The sequence below is a fragment of the Glycine max genome, chromosome 5, assembly GCF_000004515.6.
Source record: "Glycine max cultivar Williams 82 chromosome 5, Glycine_max_v4.0, whole genome shotgun sequence".
Taxonomy (NCBI): domain Eukaryota; kingdom Viridiplantae; phylum Streptophyta; class Magnoliopsida; order Fabales; family Fabaceae; genus Glycine; species Glycine max.
The window spans coordinates 32582608-32600874 of NC_038241.2; the positions used below are offsets into that span (position 1 = coordinate 32582608).

The 18267-nt window shown below is 32.2% G+C and overlaps 3 protein-coding genes across 4 annotated transcripts; 1 reads left to right on the forward strand and 2 right to left on the reverse strand.

Annotated features, from left to right (window-relative positions):
- Positions 1–3322: 3322 nt before the first annotated feature.
- On the reverse strand, positions 3323–4490 carry LOC100797637 (protein ALP1-like). The gene is made up of 4 exons (XM_014775645.3): positions 4410–4490; positions 4106–4331; positions 3865–4027; positions 3323–3335 (listed from the first exon to the last, which is right to left on the reverse strand). The coding sequence occupies exons 1-4, from the start codon at positions 4488–4490 to the stop codon at positions 3323–3325; spliced, it is 483 nt and encodes a 160-aa protein (XP_014631131.2).
- A 6502-nt stretch (positions 4491–10992) lies between these two features.
- LOC100800463 (60S ribosomal protein L35a-1-like) lies at positions 10993–12941 on the reverse strand. Its single transcript, NM_001254440.1, has 5 exons — positions 12875–12941; positions 12409–12444; positions 12024–12252; positions 11901–11943; positions 10993–11203 (listed from the first exon to the last, which is right to left on the reverse strand). Exons 1-4 carry the CDS (start codon positions 12904–12906, stop codon positions 11902–11904), a joined length of 339 nt encoding a protein of 112 aa, NP_001241369.1. The 5' UTR covers positions 12907–12941; the 3' UTR covers positions 10993–11203; position 11901.
- A 1371-nt stretch (positions 12942–14312) lies between these two features.
- On the forward strand, positions 14313–17454 carry LOC100799935 (thioredoxin O1, mitochondrial). 2 transcript variants are annotated; one of them, XM_003524765.4, is made up of 7 exons: positions 14317–14564; positions 14659–14724; positions 14895–14945; positions 15424–15503; positions 15745–15789; positions 16701–16795; positions 17253–17454. In XM_003524765.4, exons 1-7 carry the CDS (start codon positions 14363–14365, stop codon positions 17260–17262), a joined length of 549 nt encoding a protein of 182 aa, XP_003524813.1. In that variant the 5' UTR covers positions 14317–14362; the 3' UTR covers positions 17263–17454. The 2 variants fall into 2 exon arrangements, with proteins under 2 accessions (XP_006580058.1, XP_003524813.1); XM_006579995.3 differs by lacking the exon at positions 17253–17454 and having other exon boundaries at positions 14313–14564; positions 16701–16799.
- The last annotated feature ends 813 nt before the right edge of the window (positions 17455–18267 follow it).

Sequence of the window (18267 nt, forward strand, 5' to 3'; positions counted from 1 at the left end):
TATATGGAATGTAAGTTCAACAAGAGTAGGAGGGTATCTAACTCAGAGGTGAAAATAGGAGACCATATTATCCCTCAAGTCACACGGTTTAAATATCTTGGGTCTGTAATACAGGATGATGGAGAAATTGAAGGGGATGTGAATCATCGCATTCAAGCAGGATGGATGAAATGGAGAAAAGCATCGGGGGTGTTATGTGATGCAAAGGTACCGATCAAGCTAAAGGGAAAGTTTTATCGGACTGCGGTAAGACCGGCGATTTTGTACGGAACAGAATGTTAGGCGGTCAAGAGCCAACATGAGACTAAAGTAGGTGTAGCGGAGATAAGGATGTTGCGGTGGATGTGTGGTAAGACTCGACAGGATAAAATTAGAAACGGAGCTATTAGAGAGAGGGTTGGAGTAGCGCCTATTGTAGAGAAGATGGTGGAAAATAGACTTAGGTGGCTTGGGCATGTAGAGAGAAGACCGGTAGACTCTGTAGTGAGGAGAGTAGACCAGATGGAGAGAAGGCAAACAATTCGAGGCAGAGGAAGACCCAAAAAGACTATAAGAGAGGTTATCAAGAAGGATCTCGAACTTAATGATTTGGATAGAAGTATGGTACTTGATAGAACATTATGGCGGAAGTTGATCCATGTAGCCGACCCCACCTAGTGGGATAAGGCGTTGTTGTTGTTGTTGTTGTTGTTGATTTCATGCCATTTTCTTGAGAAGTTGGTTTCTGTGACTCTATCTGGGAAAATAATTGGTTTTGGGTTCATTGCAATACTTTAGGGGTGTTAATTGTTTTTTTATGGCTGTTAGTACTTTGTAACTTTTGAGATTTTAATAGACATGAGTTGTTGTTGCAAAAAATGTATTTTTGATTTTTATATTTACAATAAAAATATAAAGTAAAAGTAGTATTGAACTATTGATTGATATTATTTAAACAAATTTTATTTTGTCAACATACTTTTGAAAAAAAAAATCTAAATGTAAATCACATTGGAGTAAACTTATTTTTATCAAACTTAAATTTACAACATATTTTTATTTAAATTTATGTTTGTAAACTTTAATCCAAATATGTATCATATGCGTAATAATAATTGAAGCCAAACTTAATAACAAATGGTGATTCATCAGCATCTCTCCTTTACAAATAATCTATTGATGTTTTATTATTTATTTACTTATTTTCTTCTTATCACGTCATGTTACGTATTATATTTATAATTTTTTTTTTCTCTTGTTAAGTGATTATTGGATTTGAGGTACCTAATCAGGTCCAACTCAAACTTTTAAAGCACTTTTGAATTATGTTGGACCAACGCTAAATGCAAAGGTTGACCAGAAAGGAATCTAATTCCTAATTACTCTTACCATCTTCATAATATTTTTTGAAAAATAAAAAACATAGTTGTAATTATTTTCTTGCATTTTAATTTTCAAAACATTTATAACCGCAACATCATATTTGCTTCATTTTAATAGCAATTGTGAGTAAAACTAATGTTAATTACATCAATCTTTGGAAAGAACAATCCCCTAACTTTGTACCTAACTATGTGTTTGGATGAGGAATTTAAAGATTTCTAGGAAATTCAAATTCACAGCATTTTGATTGCTTTGATTTAAATTCATTTCATTTTGTAAATATTTTGTTTGGATGAGGCAATTCAATTTCTTCAATTTCTTGTATTTTAATTTCCTTGTTTGGATAAAGTAATTCAATTTCAATGAAATTCAAATTTTCATTTTTAAATATTTATTTAAAAATTAAAATTTCAATATTGAATGAAAATAAATATGAGTCATTTTTTAAATAGTTTAATATTCAAAATAAATTTAATGTTATAAAATATATAATAATAAATTTTTTTAATACTTAATAATTAAATAATCAAAAAAAATTTAATGCTAAACAATTTTGAATCTTATACAATATTTTTGTAGTAACACAAAAAAACTTGGATTAAACAATATTGCAAAATTAAAAGATGAATGATATGTAATTCTTTATTCTTGTTTAAAAAATTAATTACCTAGTCTTGCAATAATTTTAAAAAACATATTAAAATTAAATAATTATGTAATTTAAGGACAATTATCTCGTACAAGATTCAAATGATATTAATTTCATTGTTCGCACGGGAAGAAAATTCAAATTGTTAATAACGCATCAAATTGTTAATAACGCACTAACGCATAAACACGAATCAACACAAGCATTACAAGGTCTTAATTAATCAAGTTCCAAACAAAGATCTTAAACAAGAATTACAAGGTCCAAATTGAAAAAAAAAAACGTTCTTCATTCCATAATCTTCATTCATCATCAAGTGTAAAAGGTCGAGGAACCTGAATAATTAACATCCAATGCTGCCATTTAGGGGAGAAGAAACAAGATAATATAAGTCACAAGAGGAAAGATAAATAACTAAAGTGAAAATATGAGCTCAATTAGGCATAAAAAGACACAAATTTATAATTTGAAAATTGAAATTGGAAATGTAGACAAAAGGTTACTCACCAAGTTTCATTCTCCAAGATGTGTTAAAACATAGTCTGTCTTTTGGTGAATTGGAAGGGCTTTCACAATAGCTAACTGTTTTGGATCGTCAGCTAACCATTTAATAGCTTTAGCCCATTGTTGTCTATTAAGATCTGGTATCAAAGCTGCCTCACGTAATACTTCTTGAATATCTTCATCATCAACTTTACCATCCATTCACTTCATTTGTTTCTCTACTCATCGCTTCATCAGCATCCATAGCAGTTTCAGCTCCATGACCGGTGGCTCTATCTTTAGCACACAAATCCACTATATCATCCCAATTTTGAAGCACCTTGTATCGAAACGGTTTAGCCGATTTATGCGACTGGAAAACAAAGAAAAAGTCAAATCCAATCTACTTTGAATAACAAATAGCAACATATTAAAGAATACTTACAGTGCAATATTCATTCCAAGCATTTTCATTCTCAACTGTGATCATGTGCTTAGTGCCATCCCAATCAAATCCACTCTGGCCAAGGATGTCACTTACAATACCATACCACGATCTCCATAATTTGATACGGTTTTTGACATTATCTGATGTGACATTAACATTGAAGCTTGTAGATAACACTGCGGCTGCAGCATTCAATGCTGACCTTTTCCAACCTCCATCACCCTTGTTGCCCAAATTCCTTTGATCTCTAAGTACATCAGCCAATACACGTTCCATTTCCAAATTCCATGTAAAATAACTTCTTGTTTCCTCATTATTTTTTCCTAAAACTTTTCTTTTGTCCGTCATTTTTTCATTAGATGACTCCATTGAAGTTAATGTCACTTATTCAACCTGCACATAACAAATAGTAGATATGACCTACTTTATTCATTTGACTAGTCCAGTGCACAATCATAGAAAATATTTCAAGCAAAGTTTTTATGCAATAGCAAAGTACATAAAAGTCTATCTTCAATAGAAAAGTACAATAGTAACAAAGCACACAAAGTTTGTCAGCAATAGCAAATTACATTTAAAAAAGAACTATCCCTAAGCAAAGTTTCTCCTAACTTGATAGTTAGCAAACATATTCATAGCTAATGTATCTCGAAATCTTGTCCATTCCTCGGTAGCTTGAATAGTTGTGATATTATCTATGACATTATTTTGAACTTCTTCCCTTGATTGATGGACTAACTCTTCATCAACAACAGATAAAAATTCTAAGTCTTGAACTTCTAAAACTTGATCAGTTTGTTGTTCGTCTCTTATGAAATTGTGTAACACAAAACAAGCATTGATAATTCTTATTTGTGTCTTTATATCAAAAAATGAAGGAGTTCTTAATATACTCCATCTTTTTTTCAAGATCCCAAATGACCTTTCTATTGCATTTCGGGCACTTGCATGACGAAGATTAAATAACTCCTTATAACTTTGAGGGGTGTTTCCAATCCACTCATTGAGATGATATCTAGTCCCTCGATATGGTGCTAAAAATCCCGGACCATTGGTATATCCCGCATCCACAAGAAAATACTTACCTACAATGTTTAGAATAACAAACATAGACTTAAACTAGACCAAAAAAAAAGAAAAAAATTATTTCTAAGAAATATTACCAGTTGGAATTTCAAGTTTGTTTTGATGACGTAATGCATCTCGTAATACTCGAGAATCTCCTGCAGACCCTTCCCACCCAGGTAACACATAAATAAACCTTAAATCTGGACCACAAGCAGCTAACACATTTGTAGAGACATCACCCTTTCTATTACGATATCTAGGTCTCTCATCAGGAGAAACTGTAACCGGAATATGAGTCCCATCAAGTGCTCCAATACATCTCTACAAACAAGACAATTTTTTTAGATTCTAAGAAAATTTTATAATTAACTAATTTCTCCTAACAATTGATAAACTTACCTCAAACCATCTCCACTTGTTTGCTTTCGCACCTTCTAAAGTACAGGGTTGAAAATTCAAATAGTCTTTGCTCACTTTCATTACCGCTCTCAAGACATCATTGAATTGCCTACTTATGGTTTCTTTAGATCTACAATAACTAAATTGCACTACCATATATTTTAGGTTGTGAGCAAGGATATGTAAAAACATTGCTACTGCTTCAGTTGTTGGAACATTTCTTGTTCTTACTAATCCACCCTTTTCTTGTAAAATTCTACAAAGGTTAAAAAATGCATTTTTACTAAGCCTCAATTGTTCAATGCAATCTTTATTTTTTCCTCTATAAAGACGATTAAGGAAGCTGTGACGTTCTAGTTCCCAATTACGGGTTGGTTCCTTAACAAAATAGTTATTATGATACCATGTCACTACACCAATGACCATATGAACAACACAAGCAGCAGCTAATAAGATTATATTCTTATACTCTTCTCTTTTACGTTTTCTTGAAGTCATTGCAGTGTCAACTATGCTATGATCCATTTCTTCTCAATCCAAACTGCATGATAATGATATAAGATAATATGTGCATATATTATTTGGAGATTTAAAACAAATATCTAGGTAAAAGATGTAAAACAATAATACTAGTGCAATACAAAGATGATCAACTAAAAACAATGATACTATTAAATAAGATATGAATATGATGTGAAAAATGATTGAGGAGACATGAAAATGTTTCTCAGAGATTGGATTCAAAATGCGTGGATAGTTTTTTGTTAATAAAAGAAAGTGTACAGTTCATTTAGAAAGGATAGATGGTAAATTTCTCTTCTTTTTTCCTTGGGAAGTTGGCAATTTCTTGTTTAATTTGAGATATTTTGGAGACAAGGTTGAGATATTAATCAATTAACAACTTAAATGCTTCCTCTGTCAAATATAATACAGTATATAATTCGAAGGCAGAGAAAATGAATACAGTATATAATGGATCACAATATCACGTTCACAAACAACAATATTTATCAAAGCAAACCAAATTACTACTTCAATTAAAATATAGGAGTATTAATAAGAAGCATGCATCAAGGAATGTAAATAAAAGACAACACACAACAGTCATTCCAATGAAAACAACTTAGCCCACGCATTTCATATTATTTTGTAAGATTAATTAGATACCTCTCCAGCGTTCACCGTAATGACATGCGGAGTAAACCAAGATCCTGGCCCTGCAAAAAGATTCCATTAGAGGATACCATCACATGCACAAGAAATTCAACCTTTAACTTCATGAGTGAAACAAAGGAGATCGTGCACATTTTTTTCAAATAATATAACATGTAGATATCCAATAGAACAGTGGACACAAGCAAATAAGAAATTAGCATATTCAGGACAAACAAAAATAAAATAAAATACACATAAGAAATGGGAACAACAGCACATGACACACGGACAAAAGAGTAATTTTGAAAATCAGGGAATCGATAACCCGATGGAAAAGGTCCCAAATGTAAATTTTTTTACTTCTAATTTTAATTTTTTATGAAATTAATTAAATAAATGAATTTATACTATAATTTATTGGTTTTGTATTGTAAAAATTATATATCTATATAAAAATATATAAATGGGGCATTTACTTTTGATGTCCATTTTTATTTAATAGATTTTGCTCCAAAATTAATTAAGAAATTATTAGTTCCTTCTCTTCCATTGCTCATGCACCCAACCTCAATTGTTATCACAGTAAATAAATTAAGGAACAAGTAATTTATCTAATATTTATATCTTGTTATATTTGTGGGACCATCAGAATTTCCTCTCTCCACTATAGTAGCAAGACCTATTCGTTACTGTTTGTGCTACTTTCATTTTCCAATCTTGTTCAGGAGGCAAATTAGATGAATTCCAAATTGTAAGTGTTACAACATAATGATAGTTTATGAATTGACTTAACCTTCTTTGTACTTTTGAGGTTAAGCTGACTAATTTTATGTTCTTCATGGTATTTTTGTTTGGATAAATCTCTCCATAAATACTTATGAGAGAAGAAAATAAAAGAAAAAATGAAATAAGCTTATCCATAAACTAAAACTAGTTTATGCATAGGTTAAAAATTAGCTTTTGGAGAAGTAATATCAGAAAACTTCTACTCATTAGCTTATGGAGAAGCTTTTTCTTTTTAATTTTCTTCTCCTATTAGTGCTTATAGAAAAGCTTGGCATTGTTGGTGTTTGGAGGAGTAGGAGCAGTTCTTGGAAAAACTCCGGTGACAAGGTCTTGTCGTAGGGTTCTGGTTGGAGGTTGCATGGCTATGGCCATAACATTTGGCCTCACCAAATTGATTGGCTCTGCTGATCTTTGAATGTCATTGTTTACTAGTCATTTAAGTACAATCCCATATTAGTAGTAATGTTTTTTTTTTGGGGTCGTGCTGTGAGTAATCACGGTAGCTAGTATTACTCTTTGATAGATCAAACAACAGAATTCTAATATTTCTTAAGCATACTAGCTAGTATTACTCTTTGATAGATCAAACAACGGAATTCTAATATTACTAGTTACCTACTATTAATAATGTACGTTTATAACAATTTACTTTGAAGATTTTTAATTATTTTTTTAAAGTAACGAAGAACTAAATATGGATCATCCTAGCAATATGACCTTTGGCTGGAGCATAAATAATACTAACAGAGGATTTCTTTGTTGCTTTCATTTTTCTTTTGTGAGTGCCATTTTTTCTTTTCAGTCTTTGGAGTGGTCCTTGATTGTTACGCTTCAAGATGATGATGATCATGATGAACTATCTATACAACCCAGGCCAACTTAACTTTCAAGTTATCCAAGAGACATCTGTAATTAGACAAGTTTTTTTTCTTTCCCTTTCAGTTAAAATGTGGACTTAATTATTATTTTTTGTTTGAAATAAAATGTGAACACATCAGTGTCAAGCCGGCTACCTTTTCATTACTTTAATTTCTCTTTAATTTTTAAAATTATCGTGGCAATTAAAATTTTATCCTAAAGTTCTTTTTGCCAGGTTAGTTAATTAATACAACCAGATGAAACATTAATTAGCACATATCGATTATGACTTCTGTAAAAAGGGAATTCAGAGTCGGGGAAAAATTCAAATATTCACGATAGTGATTTTGATGAATACTAATATTTTTTACTTCAACAGGATAAACAAATGATTATTTATGACCAACCAGTTTATAAAATCTTCAATATAAACATATACTATTAAAATAATTTTACATGCAAGTGATCCCATGAGATGGATTTCAACCAATGATAATTATGAAAGGCACCAACAGGTAATACAACAACGGAAAATGTCATACTAGCTTAAACTTACTGTTTGTGCAGACAGATAGGTTGGGATTCTATATCTGGAGAAGATCATTCTATTTCACTCTTGAGAGGAGAAGTTTTTCAAGCCTTGGCTACCTTTGATCATGATAAAACACAGCAAGAAGCATTACACCGCTTTCAGATTTTGTTAGATGGCAGAAATACTTCTCTGCCTCCAGCCAACATTAGAAGGGTAACATTCATAATTTTTTTACAAGACATTGCTTCATTGCTTTGATTCTACTTATTTTTGACATGTAGACTTGAAAAATACTTTCAGGTTGCTTATGTAGCTGTAATGAGGAATACTACCACATAAAATAGGACTGGATTGGAATCCCTATTGAGTTTCTATAGGAGTACTGATGTATTGCAGGAAAGGGAAAAATATTACGTATGACACAAGCATTTAAACTAAATGCAACTTCTCAAATTCCATAATCCCCATTATAGTAGCCAAAGCGCTAAATCACTTGATTAAATGTTGTTATAAATTCATGCAGGTTCTATAGCATCAAGTGCAGATCCAAATGTAGTTATAGAAGTTCTGAATCTTTTGTTGTCTGATGCGGTATTATAATTTTCTTATGCAATTTCTTGTTATAAGAAGCTGAAATTCCTTCCTGTTTGACCTTTTTTTATTTGATTTCTTCTTAGATTCCAGATCAAGATATTATTTATGTACTAGCAGGAATAAGCAATGAAGGCAGTGAAACTGCTTGGAGATGGTTGAAGGTATGTGCTTCCATGGTAACAAGTTCTTAGTTGCTTTTGTGCTTTCATTACTAATATACCATATAATGTCTATAGGAGTAGATCGGAAAATAGTTCTGACTTCTGAGATTCATCTAAAACTAGTGAGGATTTGATAAAGACCACATTCATTGAGGTCAAAAGATTCATTTTGGGCATGACAAAAATGAGCAATTGATCAGTTGACTGCAAATAATTTTCAATTGCAGTCTTGGGCCAGGCAGAACTTGTTATGCCCATAGTTGTGCCTCAATAATAGTATCATTAGTTTGCTACAGATATCTAAAGATTTATTGCAGTAATGCTAATCTCTTCTAAAAATCAAAGGATGTATTATTTACTAACATATTTTGGTGGATAAATTTTAACTCCAAATCATCATGTCTTTTTACTATTCCTAAAAATACAGAATCAACAAGTAAATACCATCATATTTGAGTAAGATGCTCACGCTACCTTCATAGCATTGCAGATTTATTAATGGCAACAGAAGCCCTGAGATAGTCATGGGTGGGATTATAATTAGGAAATAAGAATAAGCAAAAAGCTTCCAATAGATTAATTTGGGGATGACCATCTTTTTAATTGTATACAATGTGGAATATATTTGTTATGCATATAGGTTACAGTTTTAGTGGTTTTAATGATTTTGTCAACCAAAAGTGTGGATTAGTTGCTCCTCAGAATCTATGAAATTATCTTTTAACTAGATAGTACTGTTTTGGTTTCTTTCTAAAGTAGAGTGTACATCAACTCTATCAATGGATTTTTCTTCTTTTTAGCTGATGCCTATTCAACATCTTTTTCTCCATCTAAACAATTCAAGGTTTCTCTCTTCTCCTAGCTCATCCATCTAGAAAGACAATTTAATACAAACAGTACTCAATGCAATTAAATACCTCAAGCCCTTAAAGAAGGGCTAAGGGTGTGAAGTTGAAGTAGAGTCTCAGAATGTTTTTTAAGAAAATGTTGAACTTCAACTAGATCTAGGAAATTTCTATCTATTAACAAGATGGAGTAGTTATCTAAGTTGCTTGAAGAAGCAACAGCAAGAAACCAGACTGAGGGAAATAAGGATCTTAACCACAATGAGAAGGACTATTTGCTTCCTAAAGTAGTTGAATTCTCTGAAGAGAATAGACATGGGGGAAAAGACACATCTAAGGTAGAGCTTTCAGCCAATGAAGGACTCAACTCAAACAAAGCTTACAGGAATAAATCATTGATGACAGAGAAGTGGAACCTTGGAACCAGAGGAATAATTCCTCCTTGTCTTTTACCCCTTGTCTGCAATCCATGGTAGCAACAGGGTCTGTTCTGCCCATAACGCAAATAATTATAATGATGGGCAGCATAAAATGGAAGTTACAATCATGAAATCGTTGTTTAGATAAGAAGAGATGCTTCATAAAACAAACAGATCCAGAGTTGGTGGCAGTGGTTTGCTTCATAAAACAAACAGATCCAGAGATGCTTCATAAAACAAACAGATCCAGAGAAGTTTCAATATAGGCTTTCAATCTCATAGAAAATGAAACATAAATCAAAAAAATCAAGCAACCCTTATAACTACAAAAATGAAATCAAAATCAAACAAACATAAACTTGAAAAAAGAAAAAAAATACAGAGATGAGTGAGGGAGAGAGGAACTTACCAGTGAGAAGAAGAAATGCCACGGAGAGGGACGCTGCTCAGAGGGAAAGAGAGAGAGAGAGAGAGTGGTGTGCTGAGAGGTAGAGAGCTCGTGCGTGCGATGAGGGAGAGAGCTCGTGCGTTCGATGAGAGAGAGAGGTTCGTAGCGTGGTGTGAGGGTTATGGAGAATTTTAAATTCTTTGCTTTTTTATGAGAATTTCAAATTCTCTGAAATTAGCATATGAAAATACTTTTAAAAATGACAGCATTTTAATTACTTTTAAAATACCCCATCCAAACATATTACAAATGTAGTTGGTTAAATCCCCGGGATTTTGCAATATGAATACCAAAAAAAATATTTACAGCTGAATCACGACACACCTCTCTACAAGCAACTAAAGCAGAATGAGCAGAAGCAAGGTGGAATCCCAGTTGATCTTTCAGCAATCCTCAACGGGAGTCAAAAAAGTAATTATTAAGTGATCCATTAAATTACAATATAAATAACAATTTTACTTATTTACCGACAGAATCTTCGTTGCTTTTGATAAGATAGAATATCTACACCATTGCTAGAATTACAATTCGATTTTATATTGATTATTCATTTAAGATAATGTGGTATATACAATTATCAACTACCACTATTTCGTAATCCCACTTAAACATACCGAAGACATAAGTTTATGCCTTTCAATTCTAATTTATACCATACCAGCTGGATATCTGACATTACATGTCTTCAAAAAACTATTTCTGATATAACACGCACTACTACGAAGGATACGGGTGGGTATTTTGTCAAATGTAATAATCGGTTAAAAAAATGCAAACATACGAGCTAACCAAATCCACACTTAATAGTAACGAATATATAATCTTCATAGACAATAACCAGGATAACTGAGAAAACCATTCTGTCCCATGAACGTCTAAACAGTAAGAAAAATTCTCAAAAGTTGACAGACGACAACAAAATTATAGAAAATGAAACAAAAATCCTTGTGCCTACAAATCAGCTGGGACTTCTACTGAGCGTTTTATCACCTGAATCTGCAACAAAAATTTCCATGTAAAATTAGGGCAAGTACACAAAATCCATGAAGATAAGTAGAATTAGTTACATCAAGGTCATGGACAAATCCTGATACCATACAAACAAGCATCTGACCACAAGGATAAATTGGAGAGTTTCTTTTCACTCTTTTTATTAAAGCCGGAATACATTTTTCATAACTAATGAATAACATCATAAAATGTACAACTGTATCAACCAGAGGCCTCCTTTCAAAATTCACCCAAAAAAATCATTATCAAAGAAACAATGGAGGACATGAAACAGTTATCATAAACAGTGTAAATCATAAGCTTCATGTAGCATTGCAAACAATAAACAGTATTTCTTACCAGCCCTAATTTATTCTCAAAGCAAAAAATAGACGGTTACACAAACCAATGATGCATATTATATTTACCATTATTTGTTGCTTCTCTTGGCTAACATGTGTAACAGTAAAAAATATTGTTTTATAACATCTGTTATTAAACTAGCAACATTGGCATACGGTGTTACAGATAAGAGTGTTAATAAATCTATAAAAGGAAAAAACAAGTGAACAAGTCAAGCATCGATGTACAACAGATGGATAATCAACATGTATGTTATATAGACATTTGGAGATCCAAGATGCAGTACATCCACAGACAGAACACATGAAAAAAAACTAATTAAAGTCAAAGGAGGGATTACCTCATATGTTGCTTGGATACATGAATACTCTTACTCGGGCTCCCTGGAATGCATCCAAACTCAAAAAGGTCAAATACCATTAAGAAAACCAACATAATAATACAAGCAATGTCAAATTATTACCATTGATTTGGGTGGAAGGTTCGACTTGAATTTTGCACGGACAATACCACTGTTACCATGAGGCCTTGTAACCTTGCCCCATATGCAGCGGTAATGGCTTCCATTCTTCTTCACCTTAGCCTTGTAGATATAGGCCATTTTCTTGCCAGCATACCATGCTACTTCTTCTTTGGCATTCACACCCTCAATTTGGATCAGGGATGTATTTGGATACTGGTTTGACTTGGACCTGAAAAACACCACCAGCTTATCACAAACCAGACACCTTCCAAACTAATGCAACTAAGCATCTTCAAACCAGACATTTCATTTACAAACAACTAAACATAAAAAAAAGGGAAAGCAAAATCTTGATAAAACTAGCAGGGCAACAAGAAGTTTTTACCTTTTGTATCCAAGGATTGTACCCCTCACGTAGAGTCTGAAGCAAAGGCAAAAAAGTACAGTGTTAGCCTAATTTCAACTAAAAATAAAATAAGATCAACCAAACCCAAATTAATATATTCCCTAAAACCCTAAAATCTAAAATGCTACAACTACAAAAAACCAGTATTGAAACCACTTTATTTTGCTGTAAGTGAAAAGTAAATTAATTTCTCTAGATCATACATCTTTCACTGAGACTAGCCATGAAATCAGTGCCGGTTGTAACAGTGACTACATTCCAATTCTAACAACCATCACTAAACCATACCCTAATAACAAATCAAAAGTGCAAATAATGAAGGAAAGTTTTTAAAAACAGAGCAAACTAATCAATTTAATGATTGACAACGGAATTTCGAAAGAAAAAAACTAGAGTGTTACTGATAGAGCGTGAAATTGAGAACTAGGAACGAGAGAATGAATACCTGACACGTTCTCCTTGGCGTCCCTTCACCATTGCAGCTGCACCTACGAAGAAGCGACACACAAAAACAGCGACGACGGCGTGTAACCCTAGAACTTAGTCAGTGTGGATTTGTAGGGTTTTATAGGAAAAGCATCGAGAGACACAACAATTGGGTTTTGAGTGGTAAACCCGGCCCAGTTTTATTAGGCCCAATGAGAAGTTTTGAAGTATTGACCAAATAAAAAAACTTAATTGGGCAAAAAACATTGGTATTTTCCAGATATTTTGCATGCGATTTCCATAGCTGATAAAACACCAACTATTACTTTTTTTTAATAAAACACCACCTATTACTAAATATAAATGCTTGGGAAGTTTATGATAAATTTTGAAGAATTTTGATTTAAATTGCAAGACTATGGTTTAAGTGAATTGTTTTTTTGTTTTGAAAAACGAGAATTTGAAGCTTCCACTCTCAATAAAATTTAGACTTTATCTAATGGGTCAAACAAATTACTTTTATGGATTTTTAATCTATGTAAAGGAGAGACTAATTAAAAGCTTTAGCATGTTTGATGCTAGTTTTTATAAAAACTTTCGGCAGCATTGCTAGTTTTATCTTTAAAAAACATGTGATAAAATCCAATTAACGCACATTGGACGTATAAAGAATAAGAGCAAAAAATTGCGTTTAAAGTAAAGGACATGATATATTATCTACATTGTCCTGTTACACTTAATAGAATCTCATCAGACCATCAAATTTCAATATTTTTTATATTAAAATTATGAGATTTTTAAGAGTTAAACATCATTTATATCTTTGATTATAACAATCTACCACAGTTGCGATGACAACTCATATTAAAAAATTTGTCATAGCTATAACATAATCATGTAAAAGGATATCAGAGATTAAAAAAAAAAACATGATAAGTTATGTGCAAGTCAAAATTTATCACATGAATCAAAAAGACTAATTAAAGAATGTAGACTTACCCCGACTCCAACATTTTATCAAAACATATGTATCAAAGCAAAAAACATTAAAAAATTATAATTACATTTTCCCTAACATTATATATATATATATATATATATATATATATATATTTTAAAGGATTCCCTATCATTATATAAAACCAAGGTTTAGTTATTTTTGTGAATCTTAAACTTCTACTAATTTTTTAATTAGATCCCTAATTTTTTTCAATTGATTCCTATTTGCTTTTTAATTAGGTTCCTCCATTAGGGACTTATTTTTTTAAAAAAAAAGAAAAAGAAATAGAAGCTCAAGTTCCAATTGAAAAAACTTAATTCAATAACCTAATTGAAAATTATCAAAAAATCCAAAGATCTGCACATTGATTTAACCTAAAATCAACTGAACTTAAAAATATCGTGAAACCAGACATAAAAGATAATTTCAATATATACTTTAAAGAGACAAACATATTTTATTATATGAATTAATAAATTTGAAGTGAGAAAGCAAAGCAAAGGAGAGATGGCGAGACTCTTGGTGGTTCGATCCTTGGCGCTTCGGCATGTGATAAAGAATAGGGGTCGCCCACTCTTCTTCCACCGTCTTCTTCTCTCTCTCCCTTCCAAATCCTCTCTCTTCGCCACCACCGCCACCGCCACTGCTTCCTCTCGGCTCTCTCTCCTCCCCTCCTTTCACCACTCTCGCTCCCTCTCCTCCGCCGCAGGTCCCTCTCTCTCTCTCTCTCTCTTACATTCTACGTCGTTTGGTTTTTTATATGTAGTAATAACTGAAAGTCCAATGTTGAATCATTTTTGCAGCTCCTTCCGACGTTGTCCTTGTTAATTCTGAGGAAGAGTTCAACAATATCCTCACCAAAGTCCAAGGTATGTGTTCTCTGTATTTTTTATTTTTTTTATGATTTCTAGCATTTCACTCTGATACAGGTTTTCAAATGTACTCTATTGTGCTTTTGTTCTGTTATTTTCTTATATGTATGTGAATAAATCAATGGAGAGAGCTGACTTCTCTTTTCTGATTAATTTCTGTCGAATAGATGACTCGTTGCATGCCATCTTCTATTTCACTGCGGCTTGGTGTGGACCTTGTAAGTTCCTGTGACTTTTCTTTTTGTGTTGTTGACTCACATAATTGATAAAGTCATCGTATAATTTTAATTGAAAGGAATATTTGGTGTATGATACCAAACACTAAATTACGCTGAACTCAAAAGAAGCATGCTTTGTGATGTACTAAAAACTGGAGATTCTGATAGTAGGTTTTGTCTAATAAGATTATGTTCCTAACCCCCTCATCTTCATGAATGCTCAAATTGAAAAATCCCCATGAGATCTCTTTATTGAAAACTTCAAATTTGCAAACAAGATTTCTGCCTGTTCTGGTCGTAATCAGTCTTTTGTTTAATCTGTCATTATGCTTGTGTTAAAATTATGTGGATGACACATGTAATGCCCATTGACAATCTGCTGAGAGGTGGTGTTCGTGCTTCATCATTTGTATTTTATTTTTTCTCTAGCTGTTGTATTCTAAAGAGAATTCTCACAATTTTTCTGGTTTCTGTTTAGGCAGGTTTATTTCTCCTATAGTTGGGGAGCTCAGTAAGAAGTACCCTCATGTAACAACATATAAGATAGACATTGATCAGGTATGAAATAAACCAATTTGTCAAATTTAGCCTTTCACTAATTTCATTGGCAACCCTTAGGTTTTTTGTTTTGAGGATCTGGTGGTTTCTCCCTTTTTGTTTTTGGTTTTCCATTAGTTTTTTGCATGTTAAAATTATGTTTTTGTATTGACGTCAAAATTTTCTTGCTTTATGGTATCAAGAGTTTGCTATGTACCAAGGTGGCTTAATCAACCATTACTTTTTTTTTCCATCTACCCAGGAAGCAATTCAAGGCACACTGGGCAAGCTGCAGATTTCATCTGTGGTAATTTATTTAACATTTTGTTAGAAATTTATGTGTTCAGATAGTGTTTGTGGCAATGAAAACTTTTTCACATATGTATACAGCATGATCTGGTTGTTGCATGTGAATCATGTTAGGTATTCATTAAAGGAATATGGCTGAGAAATTTGAAACTTCTCTCCAGCTATTTAGTTGTCGTTTTTATAAATGCATGTCTCTTTTTGTTTGTTTACATCTTTCGGGTGTTGCTTCAATGACCTCTGTTATATTAAACTTTCTTTTGTCTTCCTTTTGCTCCTTCAATAGATTATTATTTCATTAATGAAATGGTGAAAACATAATGTGGGATAGACTTTTAAATCTTTTGATCATAGATGTCATACTCATATTCTAAGACCTAGTTGTAATTTGTATAAATACATGCTCAATTAGGTAAGCTATGTTTTCATTGTCAATTGTCTTTAATGTGCCTTATCAGTTTAAATGTGAACTGATTTATGTGTCATTAAACAAGTGTGCTACAGTAGCATTGATTTTAATATCAATTTGTAATTATGGAGTCACTGAAGATTTTGGCAATTTCAGACCATAAATCTCTGCAAAGCTTTTGGTAACATGAAATTCATGACTTGAACTTTTAAGATTTTATCTCTTCCCTTGCTTGATAACTTTCATGTAAATTAAGGGTGATTCTGGCTTGTTTCTTCTGTCATTAATGACATGCACTGGTTGAACCCCGAGTGATTCAGTTGTTTATATATAAATAAAGACATGTGTCATTTCTTTCTCTCTCTCTCTTTTTTTTTTTTTAAATTCAGTGGAGACACCCAAGAATTTGCTTTATAATGTCTGCCCTTGCAAACTTGTATCTTAAATGTTTCTTCGCTGCAATATACCTCCTCCCATAATAACAATATTTTTACCTTCTGCAGCCAACACTTCATTTCTTTCAGAATGGGAAAAAGGCTGATGAGCTTATAGGCGCTGATGTTGCGCGATTGAACCATATCACAGAGAAACTTTTCAAGTAATCCTTCAGAGTTAGCTTCATGTTATGCTTTCTAAATATGATGCATTCACTGTGAGGCTGTTGTTTTCCTCCTTCCATTAGGTTTAACGTTGGTGGCTTTTCAAGTTGTAATGTTCTGTTCTGGATGTGATTACTGATCTGTTATATATTGTTGCTTACATTTGTTTTCCTTTTGTAATTATACATTTAGGTTTGGACAGGTCGCACACATATTCAAACCTACAAATTTACAATTACAATATATGCATGTGTAAAACATTCTTGCTTTGTAATTTCACTCACTGTAATCACTTGATCACTCCATTGCCTAGGTTGGCCCCCCTGCCACTCAAAAGAAACATTCTGTTTCAATCAATTGATATGCTTCTGCTTCTCACTGGATTTTTTGGCCAGCATAAAATTTTATTGTCATATATATGTTGAATTTTGGCTAACTAAGCTTTCTGTGTTTCAGGAAGGACTGACTTTGAATTTTGAGCCGGGAATGATGATTGCTGAATGGACGATGAAGAGCTGTGGTTGCTTAGAGACTGTCTAGGCGTCCCTTTTGATATGCTGGCGTCTATGGCTTGGTTTAATATTGAAGTGTTTTGTGTAGGTCTGTAAGACATGGGATATTTGTTATACGTAATTTTATATAGAAGGAATATTGAGAAGTTGAAAATTCTTAAAACTTACATCATTCTAATTTATCTTCTATATTACCCTTAATACTTAATTGCTGTATTGTAGGATTCATAGTTTTCATGTTTTCTTTCATGGTTTTTGAGCGTCATTTAAAAAAAATGATCATTTGAGGTCAAGCTTTGTTCATTCCGAGCGACCTAGTACTATGCGAAATACAATACGAGTTTCGTCTCAGGTGGACTTGCTTGTCCAAATCATCAACCTGAACGTCTTTTTTTTTCCTTGCGTATACTTTCCCAACTAAGTTTCTTTAGGCTCTGCACACCACAAGGGTTTAACGAACGAAAAACAAAAACTTTAAATGTTATATAGATATTTTCTCAACTGCAGAGAAGGTGCATGAAATTTATATAAAATAAGCTACAAAAATAAAATAAAGAATAAAAGAATGATTGCAATGAATACAATTTCAGCATTCTCTGTCTTTGGTTTCAATCATCGTTAATGTCTTGTATACGTACAAATAGAACCTTGATAGTTGAAGATTGTAGACTTGGAGCTCTGAGAGATTAATATTTTGATTTGCATAAAATCTATGCAGACATTGAATATGTTTTTTTTATTATTATTGATTTGCATCAAATATATTTAAATTTAAATTTAATGTATACATGAAAAAAAAATCTTAATTATATTTCTTTTATATCAAAACATTATTCATTTTTTTAATTTGAAAGTATAAAATATTATATTTTTATTAACCGATAACATACTAGAACAAATACTTTTTGTTTATTCTTTTATAATTATTGTTTTTCATGTTAACATACTCTTAAATATTT